Source organism: Lissotriton helveticus, chromosome 3_2 (genome assembly GCF_964261635.1).
Source record: "Lissotriton helveticus chromosome 3_2, aLisHel1.1, whole genome shotgun sequence".
Taxonomy (NCBI): domain Eukaryota; kingdom Metazoa; phylum Chordata; class Amphibia; order Caudata; family Salamandridae; genus Lissotriton; species Lissotriton helveticus.
In genome coordinates this window covers 215,097,985-215,119,811 of record NC_136062.1, presented here as the reverse complement: position 1 = coordinate 215,119,811, position 21,827 = coordinate 215,097,985, and the positions used below count along the sequence as shown (strand labels likewise).

The 21,827-nt window shown below is 43.4% G+C and overlaps 1 protein-coding gene across 1 annotated transcript in view; it reads left to right on the top strand.

Moving 5' to 3' along the window:
• The window catches only part of SEMA7A (semaphorin 7A (JohnMiltonHagen blood group)), a 203,301-nt gene that overhangs the window by 121,892 nt on the left and 59,582 nt on the right, over positions 1-21,827 (top strand). Inside the window, exons 5-10 of the mRNA XM_078685071.1 lie at positions 2,406-2,490; positions 4,332-4,445; positions 6,159-6,298; positions 12,603-12,781; positions 15,349-15,460; positions 15,921-16,113. Of these exons, the coding sequence (XP_078541197.1) occupies positions 2,406-2,490; positions 4,332-4,445; positions 6,159-6,298; positions 12,603-12,781; positions 15,349-15,460; positions 15,921-16,113 (823 nt within the window). The remainder of the gene's footprint in view (positions 1-2,405; positions 2,491-4,331; positions 4,446-6,158; positions 6,299-12,602; positions 12,782-15,348; positions 15,461-15,920; positions 16,114-21,827) is intronic.

Here is a 21,827-nt window from a genome sequence, read left to right as displayed (position 1 = left end):
CTTCACCAAATCACTATTGAATTGCAAGGTTAGAAATAATAGTGGTAATACCTCACACTTACGACACGGATGTGTTGGGGTGGCACTCAGGAAACACAGACGCAGTACTGTACACTGGTAGCAGCAACTATTGAGCATGCAAGACCATGTAACCAGGTCTTATGGTCAAATGTAACTGTGTGAGATACATGCTCCATTGTCAACTTTTGTTCATTGCAGCCCTGAGGAATCGCGAATGCGATGAAACACGTGTCGGCTGGCTGTTCGCAACATTAAAGACTCCAAGATCTACGCATTGAGAGTTCTTTGTTTTGATAATTCTGTCACTTTTGTTATTTGCTTGGTTGTATTGTGTTACTTAACATTGTACACACTGTCTAGAGTGCAACGGCAATCAATTCTGTTCGTATAGGGGTAGTTTTCTTTCTACTCTATTGAGTGGTTCAAGGTCTTTCCACTCGCCGTCTTGCACCTTAATAGTCAGCAAGTTTAAACTGATGTGCGTCTATACGGGCTGTGCACCCGGTTCTCTTACTGATTAAAAGCCTCCCTCACTTGTTAATATAAGATCTTAATCACTAGTCCAGGGCCAAAAATTGTTGGGAGAGGATACGGCACTTTGGAAGGGGAGCAGCACAGAAACTCAATTTTATTTCCATTACATTTTAATGTGTTTATCCTGAACCAGTTTGCCATCTCAGTTAGGCAGGAGTGTAATTTTTCTCTCTGGGTCATGCAGTTGTTGTCTAGGGGAAGTATTAATTGAGTGACATCTGCATAGTTCATAAGTGACAACCCAAATGATCCGATTAGGGTTAGCAGTGGACATAGACATTAAAAAAGATAGGGCCCAAGACCGAAACCTACTGTACCCCATGTGCAATTTCATAAAAATCTGACTTGAATGGAGGAAGGAAGACTGCTTGATATCTACCCGACAGGTATGATTCAACACAGTTCAGGAAAGTGCCATCCACCTCTATCTCTTTTAGTCTGCCAAGCCGTATTTGACGGTTGACAGAATCAAATGCAGCTGATAGATCTAATAATATCAGAACTGCAACCTGACCTCTGTCAACCATCATTCTCAGCTCATCCGTTGCCAGGATTAACATGGTTTCCATACCATGGGCTGGTCTAAAGCCTGGTTGCTTTGGTTCTAACAGTGCATGGTGTTCTAAATAGCCAGCTAGTAATTTACTGGCCTATTTCTCAACAATCTTTACCAGGTACAGGAGCTGAGAGATTGGACGGTAGTTACTCAGGTCATTAACGTCTGCCAGTAGCTTTTTCAATAATGAGGTGACTAAAGCTTTCTTCTAGGCAAATGGTACTTTGGCTGTAGACAGGGACTGGTTACAAACCTTTAATAGGTCTGGGTAGATTTCAGTTGCTCTAACTTTCCAAAGCCTCAAGGGAATTTTATCTAATAGGGATCCTGATTATATTGACATAGCTAAGGTTCTGAACTTTTCTTCTGTTAGAGTTTCCATTTTGTCCAGTTTACAAGGGGTCCCCTCTAGTTATACACTGCTACTAGATATTGAAGTGAAACTAATTGGTTCACCATCGCTCTGAGGGGAATTTCCATTATGAAGATTGCTGTTCTTTTTTATGTCATGTATAATCAGGTCAATTTTGTCATTAAAAAAATCTGAAAAATTACTGCACGGATCTTGTGATGGTTCTACCATTTGCTGTACATAGTCAGCGTTCACCAGTTCTTTCACTATATCAAACACTTTTTTTGATCTGTTAACAGCTTCAGTTGTGTTCCTGGTAGGGTAGCTCTCCTAACTTCCTTTTTGTAATTTTTTAGTGCAGTTTTTAACTGTCACTTATCTTTATCTGAATAGGTCCTACACCACTGCTTTTCCAACTTCCTGTGCTCGATTTTCTTTCCTTCAAGGTTCCTGTAAACAGTGGCAGTGAAGGTTTTAATTTTAGCATCAATGATTTCACCAGTATTGGTTTATATAATTTGTCTATAATTGACTTTTATAAGTGTGCAGATTTTGCATAGACTGTATCGCTCTCACGATAACAGTTTGAAGTGTTAAATTATATATTTCTCCCTTCCATCTTTTTAGTTTAGTCCAGGCTCTACCTTGTACTGTTTTCTTTGAAGCTTTTCCCTCTACCTTTAATTTGGCCAAATTAGTTCGAAAGTCACTAGTCAGTGATGGCTTAATGGGTGAAGTTAGTTTGAGGAAGTAACGTATGATGATCATGTTAAGGTCAATGTGATGAGTGCTGTTGACTGAGATACCAGGTATGCAGAAAGTCAACAGCATGTTGCATTGACAGTCATTCCCTTTCATGCTTACAATGCATGTTCTGCTATGGGGCTGAACAGAGGCTGCCTCATCACCAACTTACAAAGTACTCCATCTTTCCCTTCACAGATACGTCAAGTCAAGAACAACACGATGATAGGACGTGGGTTTGCACCTTTTGTTCCAGATAAGAACCATCTGATCCTTTTTTCAGGTAAGATCACCTGCCTTCAGTGCCTGTAGGCCTAGCGCGTGGTGTTGATGCTCATCCTTGCCCTAATATCAATGGGGGATGATGGAAGTTGATAGTGATGTGGCTCATAGACTATGATAAAGGAACAAGTGAGATCACAAGCAGTGTGAGACTGCTAATGTGCATCATTGTGAAAAGACACTTTTCAACCAATAGCGATTCTTTTTAATTATTTGTCAGTATACCTGAGGGAGAAACTGGCTGAGTGCACTAGAGTAGGTCACCCTAAAAAGGAACATACATGGGATGGGAGTGTGTGATCATCATGCTCAGGTTGGTCTTTAACCGTGAACTAGCCCACCTAGGACAGGGAAGCTAGTAAACAATAGATATTAAGTTGTGTCACTCTATCAGTGAAGGACCATGCCCACAATGGGCATCTTACATAGAGGGCTATACCTGATTACCTTACATGACTATGACAGCCTCCATGAGCGAGATATAGACTGGCCACACAGTTTGTAGTTGATCCAATGGCTGTGAGGAGCACTGTGAGCCCATGTTAGGGCACATCGTCTGATTTTGTTGACAGCAGGTTTTGAGGGGTCACCATGGGAACAGTTGTGAAGAATCTGCAAGGCAGCAATGAGGTGAGAATGTTCTTTATTAAAATAATCTGCAGAAAAAGGCCAACACGTCTTTCCCCGTCAAGAATCACGCTGTATCGGCCTCAACCCACCCACCTTCACAATTCTAATCACAACATCAACCACGCATCCTTATACTGGTGACAGCGCGTGGCTGTATAATACCCAATCTACAACTTAAAGGTAAACAATATACAACTTAAAGGTAAACACAACAGAAACACACTACTTTTAGTGATTGCATCTATACATTTGTGTGCCTGAGAGATCTAAATAGAAACTCATAGTGTGTCTCTCTCTAGCTCTTTAGCAGCAGGTAATCCTGAGAGAGAGAGAGTGGTTAATATCACTTACAGTTATCTGAGTCAGTGAACAGTGTGATGCCCTAGATCAAGCATGACTTATCTGGTGGAGTGGTTCTTAACCTGTGGTCTGTGGACCTCTGAGAGTCTGCAAGGCATGTCAGGGAGTAAGCGACTGATTATTAATTTTGTAATATTATTATTATAATAATTTTATATACAAAATTATTATATTAATTTTGTATATTGTAAAGTATATATACCCAAAAATACAAAATGTAAAATTACAAACATTCTATGAATGTGAAGGAGTATGAACGTGGATGTTAAAAATTAATAAGGTGCTTGATTTGTGGGAGCAGTCCAAGTACAGAAAACAGAATGCAGGATAGCCACTTGGTGGCCCCAAATGAAGCCTGGTAGTAAAAGACAAAAAAAGGAGCGGACATTCAGAGCAAAATAGACAAAGTAGGCGACAAGCTCGAGTCTGGCATATTACTCATCTTTTAGAAGTAAAGCCATATTTTTTGAAAAGCTCCTGCCTTCCCAATGAAATTAAAATTTCGGTTTTGTATATTTTTTTGTTTGTGATTTAAATTATTTCATAATTTACGTATATCTGTAATTCTTCAGACTGTTTTGCGGTTCAAATTGTAGACATTTCTTAGCTGGGGTCCCCGGCTCCAGTAGTGATTCAGTAGGGGGGCCCCAGTAGTCAAAATGTTAAGAACCGCTGGTCTAGCTCACTTACTACGATGTGATATCGTTCAGCTACATTGAAGGGCAGGTAGGTGTTTTTTGAGGAATAAGAAGTAGCCGTGATCACATTGCTTTGCTAATGTTGTATTTTTTAAATGGAAGTGAAGCGAAAAGGGTTTAACTTGGAATGTTTCATCCTTTCTTTCTTCCCTAGGCAACGATGCCTACTCTACGGTAGGCAGGACTAAGAACAACGGGAAGATGCCTCGCTTCCGTAGGGTACATGGGAAAGAGCCCTTTCTGTACACCAAGGACAACTTGATGGAAAGTGAGTGGGGCGGGGACTATTGGGTAAAAGAGGTGCGCTGTCTTCATCTCAGGAAGAGATGGTGGAGTGAAGGGCCATCTCCTCCAGTTTTAATACAATGGGGTGTAGTTTACCCAACCTAGTCCTGCTGGATGTGTTGCTTCTAACTAGCCTAGCAGACAACCTAGACGGCTACCATTAGAAATGGAAGCTCAGTTCATTGCAGATAGAGCTGCTGCTGGACAGAGTACACTATTGATTGTTCAGCAACAAGCTACTGAGGTCTACAGTGATGTTTTTCACCTCGAAAGAAGTTTCATCTGTGTTTTTTGTGATTAGTTGGAGCTGTGTAAACACTCAGAGTGTGGGTAGCCACACACACACACACACACAGTTTCTCTCTATCTCTCATATTTTCTCTGCAGTAGGCAAACTATTCCTTTGAGCTATCCTCATTGCAGTGTATACATAACCACCTTACCTGTTGCTGTCATTGGAAAGCGTGACTTGCCGTTTACACACATACATATATCTGTTGGAGTTGCTTTACCCTTAAGATGCTGCCTTTTCAGCCTATCTTATCCTCTTCTGAGAGACAAGTGCCTGCTGCAGGTCAATCTGTGTAAAGGACTCAATGGTGCAGGTGTGTTGTGCAAAATGTGATTTTCTTGAAGTGGGTACCTGTGCTTTCTGCAGGTCAGAATAGAGTGAATAGTTCAATCATCAGCTCCTGGTGAAAGCCAAAACTAGAGGAGAGAGACTGCAAGAGCCTTGTGTAGGTTTCAGTGGTGAAATTGTGGTGGAGTGTGTGGGCATTGTCACAGCCCAATAAACATCTCGGTCATTGGATTTTAGTGTATGGCCCTGGCCACTGTTAGGGTGCTTTGTGAGAGTCCTTTCAATCGGTCCAGAAAAGGATATCAATGCATGGCGGAGGTCATTGTGGAGGTGAATTGTAAAAGTGTTGATTATCAGTGCCCAGTGAAGGTCAGCATGAAGATGGATCAGAACAGCCTTGTGGGTGTCTAAGTATTGGCTTGTCAGTGGAAGCTGCACATGCGTTAAGAGGTGCACCAGGAGGTCCATGACATGAGAAGGTCTCTGTAATGGCATTTCAGTGCCTGACGCAGGTCAGTCTTTAGATACACCCTGAGAGCAGTGTGACTGTCACACTAATAGCCTGAAAGAGCATGGTGCGAGCCATACTGGAGAGCATTGCTAGAGCTCTGCAGATATCTCAGTACTGTGAAGGCAGTGCTTTAGAGGAGCATTGCGAGAGATTGGGGGATGTTTTTTTACTTGACCATGGCGGAGATCAGAGTGGAGGTGCTTTGTATCCAAGCTACTAATATACATTGCAGTTAAACTCCGGGCATGGTTTGACAAGATGTCCCAGGATAAACAAGGCCTGAAACTCTAATCTTCTTTTAAAAGTTGGGCTGCCACAATGGAACTACCCTCTCCGCGTCTTCCTTCACCTGCTCCCCTCTACCCCCCACCCCCCTACCCTAACTAATGAGGTTGTTCCTACAACTATTTGGACAAAACTGCTCCTCTGAAGAGGCATAAATAAATTCTGATATTCAGTAAGAAATAATGCCTAAGGGACTCTAATCTCTAGCCGCTACCAAAACGTCTTGACGAGTACCCTTACGTACCACATATTTATTACACAGATTTATTGTAATTTTCTTTCTTTCTTTCTTTCTTTCTCTCTCTCTCTCTCTCTTTTAGACCCACAGTATGTGAACATTAAACTTGTGACGCAAGAGGAGAGTTACAAGGATAAAATATATTTCTTTTTCCGGGAGGATAACCTGGAGAAAAATGTGGATACTGACATCACAGTCTCCAGAGTGGCTCAGCTGTGCAAGGTACAGTATGAGGGCAATGGTGGGTACTACAGCAGGTCTTGTGGATGGCTGGCGTTTGCTCAGTACAGTCTGAGGGAACCACCAGAGTTGCCAAATCACGAGTATTCAGGTATAAGGGCAAATGTTACACTCTTTTCTTAAAAGATATATGGCCAGATGTATGTAGGGAATGATTTGCGAAGACTAAATAGCGACTTTTTGCGATTTGCTATTTGGTCATCGCAAACACCCATGTACTAATGTGTGTTTAACATATTTTGTGATTCCCAGTGGGTCGCAAAAAGACCCACCTCATTAAAAATCACGAGGTAGGTCTGGGATTGTGACCCATTGAAAGTAACCCATCAAGTCAATACTGTGCCCTCCAAATGCCACTGTACGTATGTCCGGAGACAATAACTGGACTCTTCTCCATTCCGACTAGAACAAATAATCAGGGATGATGGTAACAGGAGAACAAGAATCCACAGAAATTCCTACTTTTATTTTCCTAATGTCAATGTCACAAACAGGTCACTACCCTTAGGGGAGCTTTGACTAGTCTTAATAATTTTAATGGACAGCACCAATCTGCTATCCAACTTTCCCACTTTCTCGTTGTGACTTCTTGGGATTTCCTCATCCCTGATGAACACCACTTTCTGGACAAATGCGGCACACCCTTTGCGAAATGTCCTTTCATTTTGTATTTCAAACATGTTTTGCCAATAGCATGCCAACTCTTGGGATTTGCAAAATGTGTTCTGGGTCCATATCTGAAGCAGGTATTTGAATATGCTTTTCTTCCTTTTCTGTAGTCTTTTGTCGCACTTGTTTTTAGGTTTTCAAAATACCTCATTTACCTGTTAGGTAATCAGACCTTGCCTCTGTTCAATTCTTTAGAGGCCATCACCGCCCTTTCAACCCCATGGCCATTTCTAAGGTTTCGAGAAGGCTGGGATTATGATAAAACTCCAATTGTTCCTGAATGTGTCTGTCATGGCAATTGACTACAATCTGGTCTCTAAAATAATTATCTAAATCGCCAACAAACTCGCATGTTGAAGCCAGGATTATTAGTTCCTTCCGCTAAGAAACCACCAATGGACTCACGTTGTGGTTTCTTTCTCATGAAGAATCTGTGGCGTTCTACGATTATACTGGTGTTGTCCTTGAAGTGGTTGCAAAGCCTGTTAATGGCTTCTGTGTAGACATCCCATTCTGCATCAGTTAGTTGAATAACTGCAGGCAAGTGATCAAAAATACATTGACCTTCTGCCCCCAGACAGATATAAAGTAACACTATTTTACTTATCTGGTTAACCATATCTCCATCAATAGCTATTATGTAACTGTAACAGTTTTATTCCATTGTTTCCACTTAAATGTTTGTATTCCTGGCTCAACAAGAAGGGGTGTAGTAATGTTCGCATTTTACATGATTGTGTACGCTTATTGTTCTCCTTTACCAGTAGACCAGGTAAATGGTGAGTCACACAATTCATACAATATGCAACCGTTTCATACGATGCCATGCACCAATCAGTAGTGTATAAACGTGAACTATTCCCAATGCTGGTCCGTTGACCAATCAGCCATGTGCTTGCATTTGAGCTCAGCACAAATCCTTCCAGTGTATCATGAAAGTCAAAACAATCAAATGAGTGTGCTATTCCGCAAGACACCAAGTCTCGATTGTAAACAGTGGAGTAAAAAAATATGTGTGGCTGTTAATGGATACAACAACCCGCACCGAAGTGGCATTCTTCATCACTGGGCTATGCTCCTCGCTCCTTACGAGGCACATAGCTAAGAACATTTGTGTCAGACTAATTTGCATATAGCCAGGTTCTGAGCTGGGATGGTGCAGTGAGCTAAAAAAAACGGTGATGGATTAAAACCATGATCTATTGACTTGGTAAGAGTATTCTGCATCATTCAGAAACTCTGTCCATCACCACCCCCCTTTTCCAAAATCTATTTAAATGTAGTTCAAAGGCGCAATTTAAAAGTAGTTCCATTTACATATAATAGTGCATCTGTGCAGAGTTGATCTCGCTTTTTAAATCTCCACCAGATGAATTTGTGTGTCATAACTTGTTTACATTTGTAATAACTTTTCTAAACTTGTATTGAAGTTTTTTGTATATTGTTTTATAACAAATGTTTTACTAGAAAGTTGTTGTGGTGTCCTCAATAGAGAACTAAATAAAATAGGTTAAACTTCAACTGAACTAAGAACATTTTGTGAGTATTTCTCCCATTTCTGTGATATAATTATTTATATAATAGACTTGCATCCTTAATCCTATCTGTCTCAGGTCAGTGTCAGTCTTTATGGTGGATTCTCGTTTCTGTTTGTGGATCATAGGCACATTTTCCTTTATCAGCATGCATATGTCATCATGTTCAACTACTTCCTCTGAGTTTTTGAATGATCTTTTCTTTCAAACAAGCCGAGTACAACATCCATGTTTAGTTGCCTTCATACTCCTTGTTACTATTCTTCCTGGTGTGATGGTTATGGGAGTGCCCATACGTTCAATTCCCATTTGGGATTCTCACACACTTTTTCATCTTGAAGCCAGCTTTGTATGCTGGAGGCCGAGTGAGGTTTTCCTTGTTGCCATGGCTATAGCAGTTTTTCCATGTTTGATTTCCTTTCCGGATTTCCTCATATTATTTCACTAAAAACCTCCATAGTACACAGCCTTACCTGTGCCTTTAACCCTGTACAGCGCTCCACTGCCTTCAGGCTACGTTTGCGCAATATAAGAGATTGGCTCACCATACCAATACGTTAATTTTTCTAGCTATTATGTTATGCGATGGAGATTTGCTCAATTGGACTAGATTTTCTTTTGTCTTTGGTCACACCATGCTGTGTTGATATAACTAATGAATTATATTTACTTTCAGTCTCCTTATCGCATTAAAAAGTGGGTAGGTTGAGTCCTTTCTAGGTCTCACATAGACAGAGCATGCACTGTCTCTTCGAGACATTTTGTTTATTGTTAGTGGGTCTGGAGCCCTCCCATTACTTATTTCATGTATTTATTTATTTATTTTAATTACTATTGGTGGGCTTCAATGCCACTCTCAATTAGTTGCTTCTTGCTGTTTAGTTCTGTGGCAGCACTTCCTACCTTTTATATGTGACCCTCCCCCAGAGAATGGTACAAGTGTCCTTACCATGCACACACCTATGGGACCTAGTTTTTTCTTTTTGTTAAGCTACAGAGTGCATCTTTCCCAGCTGGTTCTGTCGTTTGGTTATTGTTTTATGTTTTATGTTGTCCAGCTAGACTTTTTCTCTCCCCTCAGTACTCGCTGTCTGTAAACAAGGTTTTAAATCTTGTTCTTATCTTGTCTCATTTTCTGTGCATTCAAAGATAAAGATCAAATGTCGGGATTGTATTACAAAGAATACTTTTCTTTTGCTGAATTCAAAGTGAGAGAATTTATGTGACAATCCATCGTGCTGAGTGCCCATGTGAGAGGACGGGCTGTAGAATGTTATTTTTTCTAGCACACAACAAAAATGAACTGTGCTGAACTTTTAGAACTCATCAAAATAAGAACAGTGGAAATTAAACATTTTTTTTTGTATTTCTGAAGTGTGGTGGAAACAAATATTTTAATGCGATCAAAACAAATCAATACACTTACAAGGTGATGACATTTCCACACATCATTTGTGCCAGTTGTGAGCAGTAAAACTCTATGCATGGGCCAATGTAGTGGCCATTTTCATTTGGAATTTTGTTGTCTGTAATGGCAGTGTGCTATCACACCATACATACTCCACACAACACCACTCCACTTTACTCTGCTCTTCTCTACACCGCTTCACTCTACAACACCCTGATCCACAGTAAGTCTTTCCTCTCTATGTCATGCCACTCCATACCATGCCATTCCAATCTATGACACTTCTCTGTAAGACATTCTAGTATATAGCTTGCCACTCCACTCCTCACCCCTCCACTCTGCGCCCCTCCATACCACCCACTCCACTCCACTCCACTCTACCCTAACCCAATCTACTACACTTCGCTCCAATATACCACACTCTGTTTCAATCCAATTAACTCTCCTATCTACCATTCCTCTACCATACCCTAATCCATCCAATCTACTCCACTCCAATGTACCCCACTCCACCCTAATCTACCCCACTCCAATCTATCCGACTTTACTTCACTCCAATCTACCCGTACCGCTACTCCAATCCAATCTGCTGTTCTGCGCTCTACCCCAATCTCCCCTACATTACTCCACTCCAATCTATCCAACTCCACTCTGCCCCTATCTAACATGCTCTACTCTACCCCAGTCTACGCCACTCCACTTTACTCCAATCTATCCCACTCCAACATACCACACTCAATTCTAACCCTCTGCACCTCAATCTACCCCACTCTAGTCTAGCCTAATATACTCCACTCCAATCTACTTCACTTCAATCTACTCCACTCCACCCCATCCCATCCCACTCGACTCAAACCTACCCTACTCCACTCCAATCTACTCCGCTTCACATTACCCCTCTCAAATCTACCCCGTCTACCCCAATCCACTCCACCCCATCCCACCCTAATCCAACCTACTCTAATACACCCGTTCTATCCTACTCAAAGTGCTCCACTCCACTCCAATCTACCCCACTCCACTCCAACCTCCCCATTCCATTTCAAACTGCCATACTCTAACCCACCCTATATACCCCACTCCAAGTACCCCACTCCAATCCAATCTGCATTACTCCAGTATACCCTATCTGCCCCACTCCACTCTTCTCCAATCTACCCCAGTATACCTGACTCCACTCTACCCAAATCTTCCCCGATCTACCGCACTCCTATCTACTGCAGTTCACCAACCCTACTCCTTTCTATCCCAATCCACCCAAATCTACCCCACTCTACTCCAATCCACCCCACCCCATTCCACTCCAATCTACCCAACTTAACTACAATCTACCCCATCCCACTACAATCCACGCTACTCTAATCTACCCCACTCCAGTCTACCCTACTCTCCTCTACTGAGTCTATCCAACTCTACATCACTACAGTCTACCCCACTCAAATCTATCTTAATCTTCCCCAATTTACCCTACTGCAATCTACTCTAAACCAATCTACCTCACTCCACATTACCAAGATCTACCCAGCTCTACTCTAAACCACTCTACCTTGCTCCAAGCTACTCTGAACCAACTCACCCCATTCCATGTATCCCATCTTCCCCACTCCATGCTACTCCAATCTACCCCATTCCACTGTACCCCAATCTACCCCACTCCAATCTACATCACCCCACACCAGGCCACTAATGTTTAGCTATGTTACACAGCCCCCACACTGTTGCACAACATGGCCAAAGCACATTGCAAAAGCAAATAGCTCTTGCATAAGCAAGACCTATTAGCATTGCCAATGCTTGCTTCTGTATGTTACATCATCAGCCTGCCACTACAGCCTTTATTGGTCAGAAGACAGTTCAGTTTATATATCAACCATAGGGAAAGACTACGAAACCTGATAAAGACTTCGGCCACAAGTCACATATGTTGTTCTGTTCCTTCATGTTGTGGAAACAGAAAAAGGACCATATGTTGACCTTTCTGTTCCATGTTTCAGATTTTGTTGTGTCATTTTAGTATGTGCCATTGTCCTATTGCCTCTTTGCCTCGAGGATAGATTATTGTAATGCCCTTTATTTAGGGATAAACAAACTATCTCAATCCAAGTTGCAATCATTATAAAATGCAGCTGCATGGCTTCTTTTGAAGGTGTCCAAATTCTGCTTTGTTACTGAGAAGATGCAGGAACTACATTGGCTGCTAGTAGTTGAAAGGTTCCTGTTTAAGCCTCTTTATATGATGCAAAGAGGACCAATGCCTTGCATGGCACTGGCCCTCTTTACTTCCAAAACATTTTTAATTCGTACTCCCCATGACGAGAACTGAGGTCATCCTGTTCCAAATTGGTGATCATCCTCAAAATTAAGAAGCCCAGATGGGGGGCGGGGGCAGAAATTTCTCATTTCTTGGCAGCAAATTATGGAACTCTCTGCCTTTGTACCTAAGGTCTCAATCTAGCCTTACCCATTTCAGAAAATCATTAAAGACGTGGCTCTTTGTTTCTTACTCTAAGTAAGTTTTAGGTTTTTATCCTTAAGTTATTTTAGGTCCACCAGCGGCAAGACACTTGTATACTCACACTTTAGATATTTTTTTTCCTTACTTATTTACATGTAGTGCATCTCTTGTGACTGGTGGCTCTTTCCTGTCTTATGGATTGTTTGTATTTTTTTGCAGGAGGACGGAGGAGGCACGGGCGGGCAGGCTTCCTCCCTGTGGTCCACTTTCTTGAAGGCCAGGTTACAGTGCAGTTATCCAGAGAGTGGAAGATTCTATAGCCGTCTTCATGATGTCTTCTTCATACGCTGTGACAAGACGAATGAAACTAGAGTGTATGGCATCTTCTCAAATCCCTGGTGAGGAACTGTGGAGAAAATGAGTCTCACGAAAAGTATGACATGTTTTTGATTGGTTAACTTGGGCTGCTGGGATGCATGTAACTAATTGAAAGGTTATGTCTTCAATACAGCAACAGAATGTGTGGGTTTATCCTGCTTATAGTTTTTAAAGTATGAGGGTGAATCCAGATCTGATATATAGTCCACTAAGCTACATAGGAACTTACTCTGCAAAGTCCTGCGTTCCAAATACACTGGTGAGGAAGGGCTCTACCGGACTCCGTTGTAATTACTGGTGGACAATGTAAACACTTGACACATGGATGTGATAGAGAAGGACCTCTGAGGAATGAAAAAAGCGGCTGTTACCCCCCTCCTCACCCTAAGATGTGAGGCTAGTAGATGGCATGCGGGACTGCCCAGACACCCCGCTTGACATAGACTACTGCTAACCCTCACATCGGGAGATGCCTTGAACTGACAAATAAAGCCACCAATTGCTTCCAGGCACAAAAAGAATGAAGAAGGCGACATATAAACAATACGCCCTGTAGCATTCCATCATCCTAAACAAGGGAGAACATGCTGCAGCCCTGTCACTCTGTCCGAGAGGTATGGTAAATTCCCAGACCGAGAGCCTGCTAAGCAAACCACAAACTTGTTAAGAACAACTACAAATAATCCTCAATTTCTATGTGTCCTAGCCTTGAACCCAAGATAATACCAGACATTCAGTAGGTCAGCCTATCTTGTAAGAGTCATCAAAAACAAAAAGAAAACAAGGCAAATAAAGAAACCACAATGGCCTCAGCACATCCTAAGTATCTGAAAACTGAACATATCTAGGTGCAGCAGCAGCCAACTTCCACTAAATTGACTATATCGCAAATAAACAGATAAGCAGGGCTTCCAGGTGCAAGGTCAGGTATGCATGCCCCTGGGGAAAGGGGGGGAGGTTTAAAAATGATTTTATTTTAAATGGTGGCCTGGTTTCCTGGAATATGGATTCATCTTCACAATAGCAGTAATGAAAAAATGCCTATGATACACAAACCCCCAATACGTACAGACAAGGGAAATGAAAAGGAAATTAAAACACGGAGAACAAACTAACCATGATGACCTAGGTCAACTACATCTCTTCCTCCGGCTTCTTCATCCTGCACATGCTTCGTATGGTATTCAAATGGCTACCCCAAAGCTCAAGATGCACCATCACGTAGGCACTCATCTCCAGCCAACTGGACTACAGCAACGCTCTCTACTCGGCAATCTCAGCACACCTCTTCTGACGACTACCAACCATACATAATTTGACATAGCCAGACTCATCCTGGATCTACCTTGATAACCACACATCACTCCCTACCTCAGGAAACTCCACTGGCTCCCTGTACAGAATAGATGTCAGTTCGAGCTCCTGATCCATGCATACAAGGCCCTTCACAACTGTGGACCTGCCTACGTAAACCACCGTCTCAACTTTCATCAGACCACCAGACACCTCCGCTCGGCGTCACTTTCTCTAACTCTCACCTACTATCTACAGAGTTCCGAAAGTCCCTGAACACCTGGCTATTCTGCCAATCAACTGGAACCTGCCAGTGCCTGGATACCCTCACAGGTGCCCATCAGATCTCTACAAATCTACTGATTGATTGAACATAAGTGGTGGCAATGCAAGCAGCCATTAAATAGGTACAGTGGGGCGGCAGATCCTTTTCCCATCAAGCCCCCAAGCTATGGAACAGTTTGCCAACCCCACTCCGCTCAGAAAAGAGCATAGCCAAGTTCAGAAAGGCCTTGAAGACCTGGCTTTTTGTGATGCCCTAATCTATCTCTTTTTTCCTTCGTCCTACAGCGCCAAGACGCTTCGGCATAAGAGCGCTCTAAAAATAATTCAGTCAGTAAGTAGAGCTGAGGGATCATCAGTGCAAGGACTTGCCGCACCCAAGTAATGAAGAAAGAGCATTTAAAATGTACACTACTTTAAAGACCCATAAGAGGCAGGATTACACCACAGATGTGGAATGCAATATTTTGTATTACAAATATGGTCTGACATAAATAATGTGCCCGCAATAATGTTTACACAGATATTGTCACATTGTTGTAGATTTCGGTTATTGAATCCAATTTAGCGATATATTCTAGATGATATTAGGACGCAATATACATGTCGGACAAATATATTCGAGTACCATTCCATAGAACTGGGCCTATAAATTGCATTGGAAGTGACTCAGGTGCCCACTTCCTTAAGAAATAATTGACCTGCAAATTATTGTCGACCTAGAACATCATCTATTATTCCATAACTGGAATCCACTCAAGGTTATTTCATTGGTAATTCATCCTAAACTTCCATCACTTCTTTGTGTCCGGAACTGGGACTCCACATATAGTTCATTAAGCTGCCCACCATTCTGACTTGCAAGACTGGTAAATATTTCGCCCTCTGATGGAAATCAGCACCCACTTTGTTAATATACAGCACTCCACAGTCAAAGCTGGGTTGCCAGCAGACACATACTGCATTTAAGATGGCGTCATTTACTCAACAAAGGATTTTCTTGTTTCTGCAGGCACGAAACAGCGGTCTGCGTCTATGCCATGGGTGACATTGAGAATGGGTTCAGAACATCGCCTTTCAAGGGAAACGCCAATCCAGATAAACCAGGAATCCGACCTGGAGAGGTGAGCCTACTGCTTATTGTCTTCCATTGAGTTTACCCATTTCATCCATCTCATCTCAGTGGTGGGAATGAATGGAGAAAGTTTCCCTGTAGTATGGATTTTATCAAAGGTGTTCTAAACCGAGGAGTCCGGTAGAATGAGGACTCGATTCCATAGTAGCTGCAATAAGGGAATACTTCTATAGTAGCCTTAGAAAGAGAAAACCTGGTCGACTGTACAGTAGGAGTATGTCAGGAGTCGGAGAAAGAGAAATTACTTTCAGTTAAGTTTTTATGTTCTTTAGTAGGGCACCCAATGGGGCACAGTCTAGCAAGTACAGAGAGGCTACTTAAGGGAGATGAGTGTTTTATGTGTAATCAAGCCCAGCTAGGAGGGGAAGTTTACTCTACTGTGTGGCACTAGTGCAGCAGTAGAGAAATGTCAGATGTGTTCCCTTCTCACTGCCTCCTTCTTTCCTCAGTGCTTGGCTAATGGAAGCAAGACTCCCACTGACACCTTCAAAACAGCAAGCGAGCATCCTGAGATGTTGCATGCCATAGCGCCCGTTGGTAATAGACCGCTCTTCCACTGTCATGAATCATACAGAAAAATCGTGGTGGATCAGGTGACCGCAGTGGATGGTGTATCCTACAACGTGCTGCTCCTGGCTACAGGTAAGACGAGAACCCTAGTAACATTCCTCTAGCAGCATTTAAAGTTGTTGTGAAGTTATTGATGTTTGAAGGTGAGATAGGTGGTAATGTTTAAAATTGAATCCACAAATACCTGGTAGGAAGAGTCTTCTCGCCAGACGTCCCCTTTCTCACCCTTTCTTCCCTGAAACAGGGAGAAAAGTTATTATGAGAATTTATGTCATGATGTCGTCAGAGACACTCTTTGGAAATGCCATCCCTTCTGTCCAGTACTGCCATGTAAACCAAATATATCTGTTTCTACGCAAAAAAAGGCCTGAAATCTCCTCAAGGTGAAGGGAGAAAACGTACAGACCATGATTGCATTGGCTATGTAATTCCTGAAGATGGACCTCTGTTTTGATATGATTTGATTTGAGATTTATAGAGCGCAACATTCACCCGAGGCCATCAAGGCATTGAAGACTAGCTGTCCAGCAGAGGACAACCACTACACAATTACATTTGCCCCAGCTGAGGGATTAGCTGGAGAATAACCATGTCTTAAGAGCCTTCCTGAATGGCAGGAGATGAAGGATGGCTCTTAAGGTGAAAGGAAGAGAATTCCAGAGTTTGCTTGCTGCCACAGAGACAGCTCTATCACCCCACTTCTTTATTTTAGTTCTCGGTACCGCAAGCCGCAGTTGGAGAGATGAGCATAGAAGTCTAGCAGGGGAGTGCCAACGGAGCATGGTTTTTAATCTTGTAGGGTAAGGGAGATAAAGTGCTGTATGTACCATACAGAGGGATTTGAAGCTGATGCTTTTATTGATGGGGAGTAAGTGCAGGATTTCCAATCCCTTCCCCCGCAGAACCTGTCTCGCAAATGCATGCTACACCACCTGGAGTTTATATTGCATGTTCTTGGTCGAGTCGAGGTACAGCGAGTTACAGTTGTCCAGTCTGGACATTACTAGGGCAAGAGCTATCTGTTTGCGTTCTGGCCATTGGATTAAGGGGAAGATTTTATTTAGCATCCTTACAATCCAGGTGCAAGTGGTGATGGTACTATTCGTTTGGACATTAAGGTCAAGTTCCGTGTCCTATAGTACTCCAATTACTGTTCCAGCTTGCTGTCCCTGATCCAAAAATCATAACTTCAGTCTTGTCCCCATTAAGCTTCAGGAAATGACATGACATCCACTCTGCCATTTTAGTCATGCAACCGAGAATATTCTCTGATGCCGAACCGCAGCCCTTGGGGATCGACACCAAGATCTGCGTGTCATCTGCATATGACACCACCTCTAGTCCAAAGGAGTGAATCACGGCTGTTAGGGGAGCCACATTAAGATAAAAAAGAGTGGGGCTCAGCGATGAGCCCTGTAGAACTCCACATGGTAAAACAAATAATTCAGAGTGGTAGTGCTGTAATATCACCCTTTGAGAACTTTCCATCAGGAATGAGGACGAAAGGATTAGTGCTTTATGGGAGATGCCAAGACGCTGGAGTCTGTCCAGCAGCTGTGTAGGCGAGATGGTATGAAATGCTGCTGACCAAGAGTATCAGCCCTACCCCTAATCTGCATCCACAGTGCGCCTGATATGATCGGTGGTTGTTATAAGGGCGGTTTCCATCCCATAGTGTTTCCTGAAGCTGAACTGAGAGTCATTGAGCCAAAGTTGCTGTTCCGCAGTTTCAATCAACTGGCTATTAAGCTGCATCTCAAGAATCTTAGCAGGGACTGGGAGCAGGGAGATAGGCCGACAGCTCTTACAGTTCCCGGGGTCTAGATTAGATTTTTTTAGAAGAGGCCTAATAATGTCTTGCTTCCAGCTACGAGGATAGGATCCAGATAGGACCACATGATTCATACGTTTACAGAGAGGTTCTGCTATGATATGGACTGCCATGTGAAGAAATGCTGGAGAGCAGGCTTCTGGAGGTGAGCCAGTGTGGGTTTTAAAAGATATTATGCGACCCGTTGGCACGAAAGAGTCAAGAATTTAGAGAGACCGTTGGCCTTGCTGCTTAAACCAGATGGTCAATCAATCAATCAATCAATCATAGACATTTATAGAGCGCTCTACTTACCCGGAGGGTCTCAAGGCGCTAGGGGGAGGGGGGTGCTGCTACTGCCCGAACAGCCAGGTCTTGAGCTTCTTCCTGAAGGCGAGGTGGTCTTGGGTCAGGCGCAGGTCGGTCGGGAGGGAGTTCCAGGTCTTGGCGGCCAGGTAGGAGAAGGACCTTCCTCCTGTTGTCGTTCTTCGGATGCGGGGTACGGCGGCGAGGGCGTGACTGGCTGATCGGAGGTGTCGTTTGGGATCGTAGAAGTTGATGCGGGTGTTGAGGTAGCTCGGGCCTTGATCGTGGAGGGTTTTGTGTGCGTGGGTGAGGAGACGGAAGGTGATTCTCTTGTTGACCGGGAGCCAGTGCAGGTCTCTTAGGTGTCCGGAGATGTGGCTGTGTCGTGGGACGTCGAGGATGAGTCGTGCTGAGGCGTTCTGGATCCGCTGGAGTCTCTTCTGGAGCTTGGCGGTGGTTCCGGCGTAGAGGGCGTTGCCGTAGTCCAGTCGGCTGGTGACGAGTGCCTGGGTGACAGTCTTCCTGGTCTCGGTGGGGATCCACCGGAAGATCTTCCGTAGCATGCGCAGGATGTTGAAGCACGACGAGGAGACGGCGTTGACTTGCCTGGTCATGGAGAGGGAGGAGTCCAGGATGAAGCCCAGGTTGCGTGCGTGGTCTGTCGGTTTGGGTGCGGTTCCCAGGGCGGGGGGCCACCAGGAGTCGTCCCAGGCGGAGGGCGAGGATCCCAGGATGAGGACTTCCGTCTTGTCCGAGTTCAGCTTCAGGCGGCTGGTCGACATCCACTCGGCTACCTCTTTCATTCCTTCGTGAAGGTTGGCTCTGGCGGCGGCGGGGTCGTTGGTCAGGGAGAGGATCAGCTGGGTGTCGTCGGCGTAGGAGATGATGTTCAGGTTGTGTTGGCGTGCGATGCCCGCGAGGGGGCTCATGTAGACGTTGAAGAGGGTTGGGCTCAGCGAGGATCCTTGGGGTACGCCGCAGATGACTTCGGTGGCCTTTGATTTGTGCGGTGGTAGGCGGACTCTCTGGGTCCTTCCGTCGAGGAAGGAGATGATCCATTCCAGTGCCTTCTCCTGGATTCAATTGTATTATGCCTGCCTGAGACCCCAGAATGGCTGGAAGGCCTAGAGTTGGGATCAAACTCTGTGTGAATATCCAAGATTTTGGATTGAAAAAAGTTTCTAGTTGGTCACAAAAGGCTTGTGAGTTTGAGTGTCCATTTTCAGAAATAACATCATTGATGACAGGTGTGGAGGTACTGATTCCACAAAATATTTTAATCAGAAACAGCATCTCCCATCATATACACAGGAGCTTCCATCACACCAGTCAGTAGAGCAACTGGGATACCTACCTATAAATAGGTCTTTAGTAGTGCCTTTTTATCAAGCCCAGCGTACAATTAAAGACAGCTCTCATCCACTTGTGACTAAATTTACTTAGAGATATGGTCCATTAAAAAAAAAGACCCATGAAGAGACTTTGGCCCAGATTCCAGGTACTACAGAATCGGGGTATTATTTACAGTATATGACAAATGCTGTTACTTTGAGGTGGGATATTTACCAGGTGCACAAAATTCATATTATCACACGTTTTTAAACAAGAATGAGGTACAACATGTATTTGCTACACCTAATTCCACATGTTTTCCTTTTTTCTGAGCATTTCTGACCAATAATTTTCACCAAGTTTTTGGTGGGAAAATCTGTTGAGGAAAAACTGCGGGAATAAGGTACTCCGAATTTCAACTTGCTGCAACTCCTATTTGTTAGGCATCACAATGTATCCCTACATCTGGAATTCGAGCCAAGTCATTTTACCAACGTTTTCACTTGCAACCATATACTTCATGCTGCTCCACAGACTTTAATGTAAATAGTCACGATGCTGATAGTCATTTAAATTGTCAAATGTATATTTCTCTGTTTTCAGTGTTGTTCTAGTTGTGATAAGATCTATTTTAAACATATTTTTGCTGTAGCTTTTCCATACGTCATCTTTGAACTTCATAGTTATTGGCCTTGTAAATAATCTGTTTTCTCCCCCAACACTTCTGGCAAAGGCAAGCGTGTGACTGAGGTTTGGGCTAATATTATGTGACTAATAGTGAGTGCACTTTAAAGAAACCTATGTCCACGCACGTCAATTCACCAAAATGCCTGGAGTAGCGGAATTTACATCACATGCCCTTTGACTTTACATACACACACATTCACACTTACACACACACTCTCACATAAGCAAGCACCACACAACATTTAAAAAGCATTGTTAATCGTTATTATTTTATTTATTTGAGAAGTTTTATATAGCGCTGGCTAGACCCGGAAGTATCAGAGCGCTTTACATGAGATAGGACATTGTTTCAGAATATTGTTTCATACTTACATCAGTTACAGTTACAGTTGCAATTACCAGCTTATGTTTAGGAGAAAAACGTGAGCTTACACAATAAAATAAGATATAAGTGCATAGCATATCCAAGACACATGTCATATGAGGAATGGAAGGAAGTGGGGGAAAGGTAAACAGGGAAGGGGAAAGCAGACAGAGTCAGGAAAATCTGAAGGGGGAAAGTACTCCTGGGGGAACAAAGCAGTCAAGGGAGTCGAGGAGAGAGACAGATAAAACTGTGAAGAACTGTGAAAAACAATGTTGGCTGTCCGGCTGGGTAGGTGACCGCCAAGGGGGTGACCCAGAGACAGACTCCGCTATAGCTGCATAGGACAGCTCCACTGGGCAGCGGCTAAGGGTACTCGGGCTCCATGGAAAGTACAAACAGTTTTAGTTTCAGCCCATGGGGTATCGTCATAGTTCAATAAAAGGCAGGTATAGGCAGCATCTCAGGATCGAACGCCGTGAAAGACGAGTACTGTGCAACAGTACTCAAACAAATGATGCCCCTGGTGTTCCATTCGGAGTAAGCCTGTGGCTCTTCATACCAATGTGGGAGTTGTAGTTCATTGTGGTAAAGGACTTCTGTGGCAGCCATCTTGGGGTCAGTCAAGAGATTCTGCCCCTGGTGTTCCATTCAGCCAGTCCTCTTTTTTTTCACCCTTTGTAGTCCAAGGGCCCCTAGGGCATTCCCTCCACTTCTTCAGGAGTCTCCTGAACTGTCACAGGAGGAAACACTTCATTGATGCCTTTCAGTTACCATTATAGGGTCAGGCTGGAGCATTTAGCCTCCAGGTACAGAGCGCGTGTGCCCGCTGAGTCCACGTCGGCCTGTAATGCCACCATCTCAGTGCTCATCTCCACACAAAACTCATCAAAGGAGGCACTAATATCTGCTTTTATGTCCTCCCGAAGCTCTTTCTTGAAGTCGTGGAGCGACGCCAGAAGGTCTTCACGAGTGAGTGCCATTACGTCCCCAGGTTGCAAAGTATTCTCCTTTTTCAACCTGTTGTCCGATGGGGCGAAGTAGTTTAAGACTCTATTGCACGTGCAGGGGGACACGGTTGGGACCCACTTAGTGTAGAATGTATGTAGAAGAAAAGGGAGCAACCCCACTAACCAAGAGACAGGGTACCTCAAGTAATGATCAAAACAAACTCTCTTGGACCAAATTAAAGAATATTCTCTTCACTCTCACTCAAAACTGTTTAAACTATCACCATAGAAACATTCCAGTACCGCACATGAATCATAAACTTGAACCCAAAAAACA